Source organism: Schistocerca americana, chromosome 3 (assembly GCF_021461395.2).
Source record: "Schistocerca americana isolate TAMUIC-IGC-003095 chromosome 3, iqSchAmer2.1, whole genome shotgun sequence".
Lineage (NCBI taxonomy): Eukaryota > Metazoa > Arthropoda > Insecta > Orthoptera > Acrididae > Schistocerca > Schistocerca americana.
In genome coordinates this window covers 324,314,455-324,331,926 of record NC_060121.1, presented here as the reverse complement: position 1 = coordinate 324,331,926, position 17,472 = coordinate 324,314,455, and the positions used below count along the sequence as shown (strand labels likewise).

The 17,472-nt window shown below is 38.1% G+C and overlaps 2 protein-coding genes across 3 annotated transcripts in view; one reads left to right on the top strand and one right to left on the bottom strand.

Moving 5' to 3' along the window:
- Window positions 1–7,313, top strand: part of LOC124606055 (testis-specific serine/threonine-protein kinase 3-like) — a 66,353-nt gene extending 59,040 nt beyond the window's left edge. Inside the window, exon 6 of the mRNA XM_047138015.1 lies at window positions 7,088–7,313. Within this exon, the coding sequence (XP_046993971.1) occupies window positions 7,088–7,169 (82 nt within the window). The 3' untranslated portion in view covers window positions 7,170–7,313. The remainder of the gene's footprint in view (window positions 1–7,087) is intronic.
- Window positions 7,314–13,912: 6,599 nt separating this feature from the next.
- Window positions 13,913–17,472, bottom strand: part of LOC124605785 — a 214,802-nt gene continuing 211,242 nt past the window's right edge. The window contains exons 4-5 of one of the 2 annotated variants that reach the window (XM_047137675.1): window positions 14,843–14,978; window positions 13,913–14,556 (exon numbers count right to left, since the gene is read on the bottom strand). In XM_047137675.1, the coding sequence (XP_046993631.1) occupies window positions 14,421–14,556; window positions 14,843–14,978 (272 nt within the window). In that variant the 3' untranslated portion in view covers window positions 13,913–14,420. The remainder of the gene's footprint in view (window positions 14,557–14,842; window positions 14,979–17,472) is intronic. The other variant, XM_047137674.1, reaches the window with a different exon arrangement.

The following is a 17,472-nucleotide window of genomic DNA, read 5'->3' as shown; positions in this document are numbered from 1 at the left end:
TTAGACAGTTGCATGAGGAGAGCCAGCATAATTGCAAACTATAGTTTGCAGCAATATTGGTTCAGCAGAATGACTAATTATGGTCAATCCTCCAAAATCAGCAAGAATATTCAACAGATGGTGCAAGTCTGGTAATTTTGATTTATATGTCCAAAAAATACAGTGCATCAAAGTCTATGAACCAAAATGTGCAGATGTCCCAACAAGTTAAAGAGTAATCTGACAAGATAGGTGCAAGGCAAAGAATTAGGAAATAAGTCTTAATGCTAGGGAGTCACCATGGGATGGGAAAGTTGAATCAGGTAAACATGTGTAGATTACTTTGTATAACAGAATTTTTAGGCCAAATACTGGGCATTGATTAAGTTTCTCTGCGGCTAGATGTTGATAGAAAAGATTATATGCCGAAACTTCATTATGGACTGAAACAGTCTTAACCTATCAGGAAAACGAGGTCACAATCAACTGCAGAGTGAAGCATTGATTCTGGGAACAATCTGTTGACTGTAGCTAAGCTTTTTCTCTGTAAAATCCTTCCTTCCAAAATTGCTGCTCTTGTAAGGTATTCAGGAGAACTCCTGTAAAGTTTGGAGTGTAGGAGACGGTTGTAGGTAGAATTAAAGCTGTGAGGATAGGGTTGGTGGAATTGAAGCTGTGAGGATAGGTCATGAGTTGTACCTGGACAGTTAAGTTATTCAGAGCATTGCTCATGAAAAGCAAGGCTCTGGGCTTGAGTTCTGGCCTGGAATGCAACTTAAACTTGTCAGGAAGCTTCAAAATAGTACATTTTTGGCTACAGAGTGAAAGGTATGTTTTGAAATATAACATCATAGTAATTGGCGTTATAGACAAAAGCTTTGGCTACAACTTCAGTTACATAAGTACGAATGATGATAGGTACATTGCAGGGAATGGTTCTTGCAGTAGTGTGCAGGTAATCTCACTCTTCAAGCATTACAAAAACCCATATCAAAAATGCAGAACCTACTTTCTCTGGAGGGAAGGGTGCTGACACATGGATGTAGCCACTGCTTTGTTCCTCACTTGGTTGCATCACAAATTGCATGACATGCTTCTGTCGAGAGTCTACTTAAATGGGTAATTGCCTATATGTAAGAACATATAAGATGTGAAACAAATACTAACAAAGAGATAGAGGGGCTGGCCAGTACTTACCTCAGCTCAGTACAGCCGATAGATACACATAAAACAGAACTGAAAATTTACATTCCTAGCTTTCGGAACTTTGTTCCTTCATCAGGGAGGAGAGAGGGGAAAAAAGGGAAGAAGGGAAAGTGGTTTCAGTTACTCACAACCCAGGTTATGAAGCAACAGGGAAAGGTAAACAGGGAGGGTAGCAAGGATGGAGGCATGGTTGTCAGAGGGAAGCCAAAGATATCCTACTGTAAGTACTGTGCCAGCTTCAACCAAAGAGGATGCATACAGAAGTAAAGAGGTATATAGTATAAAGATAAACACAACTATGTAGGATGAAAAGATGCGTGAATGGCTAAAGAGGAAAGGGAAAGAGGAGAAGACTGAAGAGTGAATGGGAGTGAGGTTGTTTAACGTAGGTTCAGTCCAGGGGGATGGCGGGATGAAAGGATGTGTTGGAGTGCAAGTTCCCATCTCCGCAGTTCAGAGGGACTGGTGTTGGGTGGGAGAAGCCAAATGGCACATACGGTGTAGCAGGTTCCTAGGTCCCTAGAATTATGCTGGAGGGCATGCTCCGCTACTGGGTATTGGGCATCTCCTAGGCGGACAGTTCGTCTGTGTCCGTTCATGCGCTCAGCCAGTTTGGTTGTTGTCATGCCGATGTAAAAGGCTGTGCAGTGCAGACATGTCAGTTGATAAATGACATGTGTAGTTTCACACGTAGCCCTGCCTTGAATTGTGTATGTTTTACCAGTAGCGGGGCTGGAGTAGGTGGTTGTGGGCGGATGCATGGGGCAGGTTTTGCAGCGGGGTCGGTTACAGGGGTAGGAACCGCTGCAAAACCTGCCCCATGCATCCGCCCACAACCACCTACTCCAGCCCCGCTACTGGTAAAACATACACAATTCAAGGCAGGGCTACGTGTGAAACTACACATGTCATTTATCAACTGACATGTCTGCACTGCACAGCCTTTTACATCGGCATGACAACAACCAAACTGGCTGAGCGCATGAACGGACACAGACGAACTGTCCGCCTAGGAGATGCCCAATACCCAGTAGCGGAGCATGCCCTCCAGCATAATTCTAGGGACCTAGGAACCTGCTACACCGTATGTGCCATTTGGCTTCTCCCACCCAACACCAGTCCCTCTGAACTGCGGAGATGGGAACTTGCACTCCAACACATCCTTTCATCCCGCCATCCCCCTGGACTGAACCTACGTTAAACAACCTCACTCCCATTCACTCTTCAGTCTTCTCCTCTTTCCCTTTCCTCTTTAGCCATTCACGCATCTTTTCATCCTACATAGTTGTGTTTATCTTTATACTATATACCTCTTTACTTCTGTATGCGTCCTCTTTGGTTGAAGCTGGCACAGTACTTACAGTAGAATATCTTTGGCTTCCCTCTGACAACCATGCCTCCATCCTTGCTACCCTCCCTGTTTACCTTTCCCTGTTGCTTCATAACCTGGGTTGTGAGTAACTGAAACCACTTTCCCTTCTTCCCTTTTTTCCCCTCTCTCCTCCCTGATGAAGGAACAAAGTTCCGAAAGCTAGGAATGTAAATTTTCAGTTCTGTTTTATGTGTATCTATCGGCTGTACTGAGCTGAGGTAAGTACTGGCCAGCCCCTCTATCTCTTTGTTAGTATTTATATGTAAGAACACTCAGTCTTTTAGGATTTACCATAAAAACACAAATTATCTTATAAATAAAAAAGATTAACTTTTAAACAGGAATTTCAGCAGATGATTGTCATAACATCACACTAACATAATGGAAACAAACTAGAAAAAGTAGATGAATGAAAGCTAATATGTCATTGAAAAAACAGTAAAAGGAAAATAATGGCTATATACGAAACCTGCAGTTAGGTCTTTAGCCTCAGAGATTAGTGATTGTAGTACTGAACAGTGTTTGATTTCTGTGCCTCGGCAGAGGACCTGGAAACATGTATAAATGCCCCTACTAGTAGTGTTGATGGTGTACAAACAATAAGCAGTTAATACCATCAATTTCATCAAGCATTTAAAAGAAATATTAATATTGTTTTGTAAAATGAATAGAAGAGTTACTATTATTGACACTTTAATGTTAATTTCCTGTCAGATAATAGTGATCAAGGACTTCCACTGTTATAATGACAAGCTTTAGCTTCTTCTCCAAACTGAAGTTCCTAATCAGTGTAATGATTTCATTGGACATGTGTTTTATTTAATGAAGATTAAGTATTGTGTCTTCTTTACCTGTTTTTGCTTGACTGTGATATTGTGTATGGCTATGACACACTTCCTGTTCACATAGCATAGTTACTGCTGTAAGAAAATTCAGTGTTGCTATTCTAATTTATCTGGAATGATATACTAAGACCTTAAGTAATTATAATCCATACATCACCTATAAACATATACATCATCAACTGGATACATTAAACCCCTATCAAAACATAATGTCCAACTTCTAACCTCTACATAGACGTCTATTCAAAGAATGAATGTGAGTAATCTCAAGCACATTTCATTTGCCTCACCAATATCGTAACTTTGTTAAAAATATATATATTCTCTGAGGACTCTGCATGTCTCCAAAGTAGGCTAGTGATACTATGATCTATATTTGCATCCACACAAGTACTTAGTCTCATGAAGTTACTGCCAACCCATGCTGAAGATCTGCGTCATTCCCTGCCATGATTCTCCACATGCAAATAAAAATAACAAATCTACATAATATCCATGCTCTCTCCTGCAATAACTTGTATTATGGCATTGATTCATGAGTCTCATAATCAGCAAGAATACATAGGGGGTTCATGTCACTCCTCTGGAGTGATATGTAACACCACATCATGGATAAATGATTTTGGCAACTTGAAAATGACTGTCTGTCCTGTTCTTGGAACAAGTTGTTTCTTTGCAGATTTTCACAATTTTTTGATGTAATAATGTACTACTTCCTTATAGGCTACCAAGAACTGAAAGTACCCCTTCGTACTGAAATGTCTGATAAATTATTGATGTAAATGTGAGATACTGTGCTCAAGAGCTCTACAGACCCAGGGTTTTGAGTGATATTTCAAAGCCACTATTAACTGTTCTACTTTCCACAAACATTCATTTCCTGTTAATTTGTTTGTGTCTCTTGAGATAGCAGTCCAATAGAAATGTGTTATCCTGTATTTGTGCCATCACTGTTCCAATGGTCTCCTTTCCAGCACTGGTGGTTGTGTGTTTTTCCTTTGTTTGGATGCTTTGAATATCGTTCATAAATTTCATTTTTTAGCCTCTTATTTAGAAGCCATATAACTAAATCTATTAGTTATTTTCATCTTCTGGGAATGACATTTGTGACAGCTCATAGTAATTTTGCATGCATCAGTATGTTTATGAATAAGTTGCATTTTTGGTGAAAATACCATATTATTACCAGTTGGCAATTTACATAACTAGATTTCTACTTGAATCATTATCTACAGTAAAATTTAATGGATAGAGGATGGGGCAAATAAAGGTGGCCCAGAGAACAGAGTTCCAGGGTACAAAGAAACAAAGCAGAGGAAAGGAAATACAATACTAACTTGACTATATCAGATCTTGAAAGTGATCACCATTCATCTCTTGGCATTTTTGGGCCCTGGTCAGCTAGTTAATAAAGGTGGATCAAAGCTGGACTGCTGGGATTGTTGCAGTCTCATCTGTAATGTTCTGCTGCACTTCTTGAAGACTATGAGGGTTGTTGCAATTTGCACCTTTGATTTGAGGGCTTCCCACACAAGGTAATTGTATAGTGACAGATCAGGTGGCCTGGGTGACCAGCTTGAGCCATGATCAGACTTACCTCTGCTAACAACACTTTCAGGCATGAAGATTGTGTGAATGTGCTCCAACATTTGGCTGACTGTATGGGCAGTTGCTCCATCCTGTTGGAAGTAACTGTAAGTCTTTTCCTCCTCTGTTAATGCATAAATTCATGTACAATGATATCCATCTTGTACAGGCCACTTGTCTTTACCGCACCCTGTATAACCCAACACGAAATATTTCGAAATCTGTGTGTGGAGAAAAAGCTGTCAAGCAGAAATGGTTTCCATTTATTTTTAAAACTGTTTTAATTGTCTGCCAGCACCTATAATTCAAATGGCGCATGGCCAAACATAATTATGGTGGCTTGCTTTGCTCCTTTTGGTGCAAGGGAAAGATTAAATTGTTTATAATGGAGGATGTTTTTGGTCTTAGTACAATATTTATAAATGTTGCTATAACTTCATATCTAGACTAATTCTTCACAAAAAACTTCATGAAACCATTTTCAGTATACACATGTGCATTAAACAGTTGCCTACATAATGCTTAATTATGCACATCAGATATTATCGGTACAACATTTTTCTATGCCATGAATATTTCCTGTCTAGTTGTGGAATTATCCTAGAAAGTTATCCCATAAGATGTTCACAAAAGGAAGTATACAAATTGCAAAATATGCCAGCTTTATGATGATTTCATCATCAAAATCGGCAATTGGGTGTATCGCAAACATTGCTGAACTCATGCATATTGGAAGATTTAAACTGTGATTTCCATTTCTAGTTCTGATCAATATGCACACTCAGGAAATTTCAAAATATTTTGTTTCCCTTGTGCTCCATTGTTAATGATGATTACATATCTGAACTATGTTTTATCTAAGATAAGTGATAGATCATATATTAAGAACTACTCACAATCAGTAATTGTTCTGAATATATCTGTTATTGCACTTTTTATTGCTGCATCCATATTCAGCTTGATTACCATGCCTATATTATCAGCAAAGAGCATTGCTTCTGTTTTATCACTGTAAGATGGAAGGTTATTTATTTATGACAAGAAGAGTATTAGTCTCAGTATTGAATACCATGGAATGCCTATAGTAGTTAGCCCCAACCAAAAGAAGATTCATCATGAAGAATGTATGAACTGTCTGTCATGATCACTTGCTGGTTATCAGTTAAATATGAAGTGAACCAGTTACTCTTTGTACTTTGAAAGCTATAAACTTACATTTTTCTACAAGATTGTTGTAATTTGCATAATAGAAACACCTTAGACACATTACAGAAAATTCTTAGGTGATTAAGATTTTGTAATATATGGATAGAGAGATGGTAGGTGGCATGTTCAGTGGTGGTGCCCTTCTATAATCATTGATCTGAAGTGTCAAATTTTATGATCCAACAGCAAGTCCTGGTTATTATATATTTTTTTATTGTTGTATGGACAGGCCATAAGTTAATTCATCGATCTTGTCATTTTCTGGTATAATACAGTTAATTTTTTTTAATGTCTGTGTGCTCATATTTCAATAAATATTCAGAATTTCTATTGTATAGGCATCAATATTTTTTTGGCCGGCCGGCCGGGGTGGCCAAGCGGTTCTAGGCACTACAGTCTGGAACCGCGCGACCACTACGGTCGCAGGTTCGAATCCTGCCTCGGGCATGGATGTGTGTGCTGTCCTTAGGTTAGTTAGGTTTAAGTAGTTCTAGGTTCTAGGGGACTGGTGAGCTCAGGAGTTAAGTCCCATAGTGCTCAGAGCCATTTGAAACATTTGTTTCGGACAGTTCAGTTTCTAATGGCTCTCAGTGGTTCTATATTTTGTGTTTTATTGTTGACAGAAAAATGTCTGATATTTGCAAAATACCTTTTTAGTAACCATCCCAAAAACTTATACACCCACCAAAACTTACTGTTTTATCAGCAACTATATAAACAGTTTGTGTAGGACCACACACATCAATTGGCTGAAGCCCGTTTTGTGAATGAGACTTAATTACTGCTTTTCTGTCTTGGCCATGTTTATTAATATTTAAGGTATTTCTATACATTGTTACTTACAGATGATCTGGACTTCTTATGTATACACAAACTGTATTTGCATTTTCAGGCGACTTCTGGAACCAGATGTTACCCGACGAGCTACTGTTAAACACATCAAACAAAATGCATGGCTGAAAAATGAATTGTAATGAAAATGTATACGAAAACCTAGTGTGCTCCAGTGGAGTGTGTGTGTGTCACTGTCCTGTGCAATATTTTTGTTTTCAGTGAGTCGTCCACAAGTCTTTCTTTTTTTTGTGACAAACCACGTGACAATTAAAGTTATTTTTTAAAAGTGCTTTTATGTTACTAAATAATAAATATGTTAAAATATGCAATAAAATCAATGAATATGTATTTTTGCAAAGAGAAATAGCTTATGAAGGTATTTCTACCAATGATTTCATTCTTTGTGTGCATCATTTGCAAATGCATAAGATATTTTTCGTGGGGGTGGGGGTGGGGCGAGGGGGGAAGTAATAGTAGTACATGATGTCTCAACAACAGTGCACCATAAGGAGTCTTAAGAAGTATGAATGTAAATAGTTTAAATGTAAAATAATTTTTATTGTATGGACAAGTAATTCCGACAAGCAAAACAACCATAATTACCAACTACAGAATTTTTGCTAGGAAACAATATACATATGGTTGTAAATATCACATTAATGAAAGTCAATAACCCTTTTGTAATGATGAAAGAAGAAGCATGAGAGAAGAAAATCATGGCAAAGTAATAGATATAGCAAATACATGATACCCAAGAACATGTGATTATATCCATTTGTTTGAAATTGCTGAAAATTCATGCCCATATAGCACTAATATATTTTATCTTTCCCCATTACATACCCCCAAGGTGTGGCTATTTATTGATTTATCCTTGTTAACTAGTGGTTGACTACTTCCATCCCCCACCCCTGCTAGTAATTTATGATCATTCAACATGATCAAAACGATAGTAGATTCATTGTCTATAAAAACAGTAGAAAACACTATTCTAATTCTATGTTTGTACTTTAGATGTCAGCTTAATATGTGTTTGAAGATGCCTGCTGTACTACAGTCATTTTGTTCCCATTATGTTTCATCTGTGACAGGTGCAGGGAAAGAATGACTGTTGAGAAGTCTCTTAAATAAATTCTATTTCTGTGATTTAACTATCAAGGTTATTTTACAGTTACATAATGGAGGAAGTAATATTTTTTTAATGTGTCTACTAGGAATTTTGACGAGAAACCTCTCCATAATGCACACTGTCTTAATCGCAGCAGCTGCTGTTGTACGTAGATGAATGTTTCTGTGACACCCCATGCTGGATCATACTCGTATTTCCTTAGGGTTCTTTCCATGAATCACAATGTGTCATCTGTGTTTTCCTACAACTAATCACGTGCAGCATTTTACTTTGAATTGTTTCAGACGTGCTCCTAGATAATTTATGATTTCCATTGATTGTTAATAATGGGGCATTCCAGCTACTTCTCTTTAATACATTACTTTTATTTATCTTAAGGGTGGCAATTGTTGCATGAGGAGAAGAACTTCTGCAGGTCATTCTGTATTTTCATGGGTTTTCACATTTACATCTTTGGACATCCTCTTAGCCACCCAATTGCAGTCAGTAAACTCGTAAATTGTTGTGTTCTCTTGCATAATTATTTGTATCTCAGTTAAGACTTTCCTTTCATGTCAACTAATGTGCAAGAATAATAATTTCAGTGGACTGCATGAGTATGAAAGCCTCAAAGCTCTCAGTAACAATGAATCATCGAACAATATATGATAATACACAATATTAAATGAAGAGAATACTATGCCACATAACAAGAACCTGGTTTGGCTAAAATAAATTTTGTTGCTATTTTTCACATGGCATTCAGTTTCATCAGTTTGTTCTTTCTAATTTTCCTTTTTTTTTTATTTCACTCTTATTTTCTGTTTCAGCAACTTCTTATTGCAACCCAATCTTGTCTCGACTCTTTACCATTCAGAATACACCTTTTCTTTCTCTCACCTCCCCCCCCCCCCCCTCCCTTCTTCCCAACCCCTTATGTACACTAATGTATGTTACTCTCCTTCAACTCTTTTTTCTTAAATAATTCCATATATATCTTTCTCAACCTCCTCCTTTTTTCTTAAATAATTCCATATATATCTTTCTCAACCTCCTCAGTTTTGCCCCTGTTTACTTCTTTCTTTGCTTCATTATTTTTACCCTTATGGTCTATGTCTCACTTGTCACAAACACCAGATAAATCTGTTGTTATTAATCACTAGGTTGATTGTTACTTTCAAAACTACATGAGATAATTTGGAAATCAGCTATTACAATTATTTTTCTTCTTTTTGTTGCATATCTTTCAAGGTTTGATTTTGAATGGTGTTCAGGCATATTATTTTGGTCACTGTTAATGTAATAATACAATACTGACAAACTTGGAGGGACTCTTAGAGGGTGGTGTTGAGAGAAAAATTGAATATAAGAGCCCATATCTGGAAACATCTTCTGTACAGATAATGGTTAATTATTTTTATCTCAGGTCTTCTTAGAATCTTTCAAACTGTAAAAATGTTAACAGAGACTTAGTACACCCAACACTTCACTGTGCTAAATAATTGATTATAATTATTTCCTTTATTTGAAGTTACATTATTATGCAGATGCATTACTGCACACCAAAGCAAAAACAATATGTGAACATGATACCTGTGTGTCTCAGGGCTTGAAACCTTAGGGTTGAAATGTATGTATAGTCATTAGTAGCACACTGGTTTGTTAATGTTAATTGTGTGAGGTATATTTAGTTATAGCTAACTCTGTAAAGGTGCTTACATGAAAAAAATAGCGTACTCGACATGAGTGGTCCAGTACAGCAAAATTTACATCATAAAATGAAAGTAATGTAGATGCTTTAATATTTTCATAAATTTATAAATTGAATAAGTTATCTTAATAATATCTATGCTAGATGAGCCATGGTTACCAAAAATAGTTGTACCAATCATAATGGTGGACAACAATAGGGTAAGATGATAACTAATAAAACTTTCAATAACTGCAGGAAAGGACACAATTCTTATATAAATAAAAGATGGATTCAATAGCAACAAATAACATTTTGTATTCTGGAAACAATTTATATATGTTAACAATCATTACACTTATTACAGACCTCTTAATGTGGAATGTAGGAAGAGTGCATCTTGCTAAGTCAGCAGTACAACTCAAAAAGGTACAATGTCTTCTCTTTTATAAGAGAAAATTAACAGTCTTCTTTAGTCACTGTCTATGCAGATAATAAATTGTGCTTTTTGCCTTTATTCTTTTCACTTGATGCACTTCACATCAAAATATGTCAATGCTTTTCACATATTACGGAAAAAATTTTAAGTCCTTTTTTTCAAGTATATTCACAGGGACAAGAGCCAGGAGATGGCACATCTGCTGTCTTGGCGTATACTGCATTTGTGGTATCTCCATCTCTCTCTCTCTTTTTGCCAGTACTATATAAAACACTTCATTCAACAGCAGCTTGCAAACGTCCAACATTCTCATTTGTTTCTATATTTAGGTGTTAATAGGGAGTAATCTTATGAGTGTCTTAGTGTAGTATTTCTTTAACTTTTGATTTATTGAAATGATGCCATATTTCAAAACTCATTTCCCTGTGTCACGTGTCATCTGTTTCAGGAGTAGAAGACTGTTTGCTCCCATTGGTCCTGAGATTTGTGAGTGATGTAGTGAATTTAATGTACATGTCACTGTAACAGATGATACATCTTTGAACTTGATTAGAAGTTCTTCACCCTCTCAACTGCCATATATACTTCTGTGCTGAACTCCAGTCTCTTATTTCTGTACTTTTATTATTTCCATCTCCACATGTTATAATACATTAATATTATAAGGTGAGTTGGGTGCAATGTGTCGTGAAGACAAATGAAAGTCTTGGTAAAAATCACATGTAATAATTTATTATATTTCAGTGATAGTCCATAAGACTAAGGTGTTGATACAGAACGTATCTCTGCCTACGTAGATCAACACCTTCAACCCATTACATGCAGTCTCCCATCCTTCATCAAAGACACCAACCACTTTCTCGAACGCCTGGAATCCTTACCCAATGTGTTACCCCCGGAAACCATCCTTGTAACCATTGATGCCACTTCCTTATACACAAATATTCCGCATGTCCAGGGCCTCGCTGCGATGGAGCATTTCCTTTCACGCCGATCACCTGCCACCCTACCTAAAACCTCTTTCCTCATCACCTTAGCCAGCTTCATCCTGACCCACAACTTCTTCACTTTTGAAGGCCAGACATACCAACAATTAAAGGGAACAGCCATGGGTACCAGGATGGCCCCCACATACGCCAACCTATTCATGGGTCGCTTAGAGGAAGCCTTCTTGGTTACCCAGGCCTGCCAACCCAAAGTTTGGTACAGATTTATTGATGACATCTTCATGATCTGGACTCATAGTGAAGAAGAACTCCAGAATTTCCTCTCCAACCTCAACTCCTTTGGTTCCATCAGATTCACCTGGTCCTACTCCAAATCCCATGCCACTTTCCTTGACGTTGACCTCCACCTGTCCAATGGCCAGCTTCACACGTCCGTCCACATCAAACCCACCAACAAGCAACAGTACCTCCATTATGACAGCTGCCACCCATTCCACATCAAACGGTCCCTTCCCTACAGCCTAGGTCTTCGTGGCAAACGAATCTGCTCCAGTCCGGAATCCCTGAACCATTACACCAACAACCTGACAACAGCTTTTGCATCCCGCAACTACCCTTCTGACCTGGTACAGAAGCAAATAACCAGAGCCACTTTCTCATCCCCTCAAACCCACAATCCCCCACAGAAGAACCACAAAAGTGCCCCACTTGTGACAGGATACTTTCTGGGACTGGACCAGACTCTGAATGTGGCTCTCCAGCAGGGATACGACTTCCTCAAATCCTGCCCTGAAATGAGATCCATCCTTCATGAAATCCTCCCCACTCCACCGACAGTGTCTTTCCGCCGTCCACCTAACCTTCGTAACCTCTTAGTTCATCCCTATGAAATCCCCAAACCTCCTATCCTTGTAACGGCCCCGGTGTAACACCTGTCCCATGCACCCTCCTACCACCACCTACTCCAGTCCTGTAACCCGGAAGGTGTACACGATCAAAGGCAGAGCCACATGTGAAAGCACCCACGTGATCTACCAACTGACCTGCCTACACTGTGACGCATTCTATGTGGGAATGACCAGCAACAAACTGTCCATTCGCATGAATGGACACAGGCAGACAGTGTTTCCTGGTAATGAGGATCACCCTGTGGCTAAACATACCTTGGTGCACGGCCAGCACATCTTGGCACAGTGTTACACCATCCGGGTTATCTGGATACTTCCCACCAACACCAACCTATCCGAACTCTGGAGATAGGAACTTGCGCTTCAATATATCCTCTCTTCCCGTTACCCACCAGGCCTCAATCTCCGCTAATTTCAGGTTGCCGCCACTCACACCTCACCTGTCATTCAACATCATCTTTGCCTCTGCACTTCCGCCTCGACTGACATCTCTGCCCAAACTCTTTGTCTTTAAATATGTCTGCTTGTGTCTGTATATGTGTGTATGGATATGTGTGTGTGTGCGAGTGTATACCCGTCCTTTTTTCCCCCTAAGGTAAGTCTTTCCGCTCCCGGGATTGGAATGACTCCTTACACTCTCCCTTAAAACCCACTTCCTTTCGTCTTTCCCTCTCCTTCCTTCTTTCCTGATGAGGCAACAGTTTGTTGCGAGAGCTTGAATTTTGTGTGTATGTATGTGTCTGTTTGTGTTTCTATCGATCTGCCAGCGCTTTCGTATGGTAAGTTACATCATCTTTGTTTTTAAATATATTTTTCCCGCGTGGAATGTTTCCCTCTATTATATTGATATCATTAATTTGAACCCAACAATCACGTTTTTTATTTTTTATTTACTTTAAAGCACTGAATTTACTCCAGGCCGCTGTTACACTTATACATAAACCACATGAGCACTCTAATGTTCACTGTTGCACCAAAAGTAAGAGTGTCCCACTACAACAGGAAAATGGTACAACAGGAAAGAAATCACTTATAGACATTAGTTAAATGATAGAAAATCTGTTAAGGTAATCACAAGATGTGGGATCCATTTTAATAATGTCCATTTTATGGGTTTTTCTGTGGTGTAAGCTGTTAAATCAACTGCATTATTTATTTAGCACACAACAAAGAAACTTTAACACAGTGTTTTACTGTATGCTGAATGCCAAATAAAAATAACAATACATGATACAGTTTAATGACAAATGAGAGATGATATCAGAGTGAAGGAAAATACTGTGATGTAATCAGACAGCAGTGACTAAAAAGTAAGTAAGACATATGACAGACAGAAGTAAGAAGTGATGCAATAACAAGAGAAATTGGGGATGGAAAAATGCATGTGAAAATGTAAATAATGGATAAAAAATGCAATGTAGTGGGGATTGCAAACAATACACCAACACATAAGAAGATTAATTATAAATGTGTGCATGAAGAGAGTTGCAATAAGGAGGAGAGAAAGTGTTAGGGAGATATTAAATATAAGCTAATACATGGCAAGGGACTGAGAATTGGAACACTTCACAGAAACTTATAAAAATTATGCAAAAGTTTCTTAGTGTGTCTGGGATGTGAAATACTATTTATTGATTTATCATATCCCAGAGGTACAATCAGGAAGGAGAACCTTTGTTTGTCTACTTGACTTAAAAGACGTCTTACATATCGCCTGTTCATGAAGAGACCTAAAGTCTTCTCTTCCTGAAAAAATGAATGTGGATTCAGGTATACAAAATAAGAACAGCTTTATTATTTATAAATCATGAAAGTATTCTAATTCGATGTTCCACTATACAAAATTACTTTGGTCTTTCTAAAAATATATTCCACTTGTTACTATACAATACTTCCTACTTCTTAATAGGGAATTCTCAGAATTGCAATACTGATTCAGCAATTTTGTAAAATAATTATTATGTTTAATACTATAAACAAGAATTAGCAGTAATGTCTCATAAAGATGTTTCTGTTGCCTCTATGTCCACAAAAATGTAAAAAGTTCATGTCTACTATAGTTCATCACACTCTTGCTCAGTCTCATTGCAAACTTGTATTTACATTTTCTCCATTGTTCATCCGTAAACTATTTAATCACAAAACACTAAGTAATGGTCAAATCTTCACTGTAGTTTCACAGATTTCCATTCTGTTTGTGTCACATGTATCCTGCACAGTTTCCACTGAAGTAATGAAAAATATTAAAACACTTCAGATGTATCCGGTAACAAAATTCCTGAAGAATGTCAAAACAAATTCAGTACAACATTATTGCACCACTGTTCTTCATTTCCATCATAGGCTGGGGAACATCCTTATGCCTTGAGCGGCGAGTGCCCACGTAGATTGCCACCATATTAAGAGCATGTACTATGGCACCTCCAACAACAAACCTGGAACAATGGTTTCAAGTTTCTTTAACACCCATATTCTGTATTATGCACTGGCTGTAATTTCTACAGTATTCAACTGCAATTACTGTCACCCACTAAGTGCGAAAAGCAATTGCAGTTGTTTTTTCACACTAAAACAGTGCCACTGAAAAATTGATACTGTCATAATTGTTTTTATTAATAATTAGAGCTCTGAAGTACATACATGTGGAATACATGACCTTTTATTTCTGCTTTTGCAGATGTCTCAAATAATTCACAATAGTTTTCAAATGAAATGACATACCAGAAAGAATAACCTAGATGTGCCATGCCAGCTGACGTCCACATGTTGTCCAGATCTTCGATGCTCATCACATTGTCCTGAAGTTTCTGATAGTATTGGACAGTCCACAGACTGATAGCTGCCAGGTCAAACAACACTGCAAAGCAAAACAAAGTATTTATGTATCACTTCCTATCTACTGGTAATGAAAATAGCTTTTCACTGGCCTAACGCTAACATCATTTTTTGCGCCACCTTTATTGTTGATTTTATAGTTACAAAATACTGGTCCTTATGAAGGTACAATAGTGAAAACCAAAAGTAGCAAATATTACCGTAAAATACTATTAAAGAATGAGAGCATTTTCTTGCACAGTAATTTTCTAATTGCTTACTTCACTTTTGTATGCTCTGGGAAATTGTTAAGTATATTTTCTTAGGAAACTACCATCAATATTTCACAGATATATTCATGTCTAGTGACAATGATCTAGTAACTCCAACAATGATTTTAGATTTTTCATCCCACTAATATGGTATTTATTCAAAATTGGTTTCTAACCCATTGTCCCAGAGCTGCAGTCCAACTCTGGAGCTGCAGCTGGTTGATAGATGGTGTATATAAACAGAAACAGAACAAAAAATTGCACTAGCTTACGTGCTATAACTCCTTTTCTCTCTCTCTCCCTCTCCCTCTCTCTCTCCCCTCTCCTTCTTCCTCTCCAACAAGGGGGGGAGGGAGAGAGAGGGAGAGGGAGAGAGAGAGAGAGAGAGAGGGAGGGAGAGAGAGAGAGAGAAAAAGAGAGAGGGGGGGGGAGGAAGATATGAGCACCCTAGAAGATAGCTGTGTTAGTTGGGAGGAAACAGATGAAGCAGACTGGCAAGTAGATGTTGAGGTTCATGGAGAAAGATCAGAGGCTGTTCTGACCATGGGTCTAGATCAGGAAGATGTCTTCAGTGAATCTGGAACATATAAGGGGGTTAATGCTGCAAATGCTTGGAGATATAAGAAAGATATATTGAGACACTATTTTTGCAAACCCATTGGATCATCTGATGGAATTATTCATGCACCCGGCAAGTTCATTAGACACATCTGCCAACACCAAGCCACATGGAAAAATATTCAGACCTAATTTGTTCCTAGTACTCTTAAGCCCTGTACTCACTAGACCAATGAAGGCCAATGGACAAACAGCCAATGAATTCAGCCAACTGTTGGTTGCCAGTGTACTGTTGTTAGGCCTGTCATCCTCACCAAACCAAAGGCTTGAGGCCAGAGATTCGGTCATGTGGAATCACACAGTTGGCTCTGATAACTTGTTGAGTTTGCTCCCATTTTGTTATTGCTTTAAAATAGTGTTTTAATTATAATTTTGCTGGTTGATATTATGAGGGAGCAAGAGGATTTAGCAGCTGTCTCATGTGCATCATTTATTTTACTGCCAGAAGCTGATCATCAAAACAAGGAAAAGAAGCTCTTTTAAAAAGTGGGGACCAGTGTGGACAGAATTAATGTCTGACCTTAGAGCTGAATTGTAATATGGGCTATTTCACAATTATTTCTTGAATAAAAGCTACAGATTTCAAATTGTCGTTGAGTTGAATAGACCCTAAAATTTCCAAAGATGACACCTCCTTCAGGAGAGCTGTACCTGTAGCAGGAAGATTAATAGTCATTCTGAGATATTTAGCTACTGAGGATTCTGATTCCAGTTAATGTATATCTTTAAAATACCCAAACAGCTCATATACAAGAGTATACTTGACATTTATAACCACAATTATAAACATTCCCATTCATGATAAACTCTGTCAGCTTTGATGCTGTCTCCATTCCACTGCATACTCCATTAAGCTCACCATATCAAAGATTAATCACCCCTAGAGATACATTACAAGAATCATTTAATACTGTGTAATTCTGCCCCTGAATTTAATAATCACCTGGAACTTGTTGAGGAAATGAGTTCACAAGGTGCAGGTATGTCGCATGCATGTTAAGCCACTCATTTAGGATTCCATGGCATAATTCCACCAAATTGCGGGGACGCTGATGTTAGTGTTTTATCTGCTGTTTCAACATACCCCATAGATTTTCTGTGGGGTTCAAATCAAATGATTTTACACCAGTGGGAAGATAATATGTTGGAGGAGTGTTCAGAATACCAGCCCAAACAACTTTGCTGTTGTCATCTTACTGTGCCTGTGTGAGCAATGGCCGCTTGTGTGGTGACCGACTCCAAATATTCATTGCATGCAGTTCCTGTCACAACATTCTTCCAATAACAGGTTTGGAAGCAATTTTGATTCACAATCCGTGAAATGCATCTCTGGTCCTTCTCAATCAGGATCGTTTCTGATTACAATTCTGATGACATGTTTCATGGCCACATGTGTTATACCACTGCTTGTAGATACATTGAACAGTCCACCATGAAACACCAACAAATCTACCACCTTCACACACAGTATGGCCCTTTTTGCCACTCTGTCACACACTTATATTTATCCATGTTTACATACAATGTTCACTTGAAACACAAACGTCCCACTGATCACTACTGCCTTATGCTTACACAGATGCAATGCATGTGGGGTTCAGCATGTGACTCAATCTGTAAATGCTTAATGATACTTCTCTGCATGCG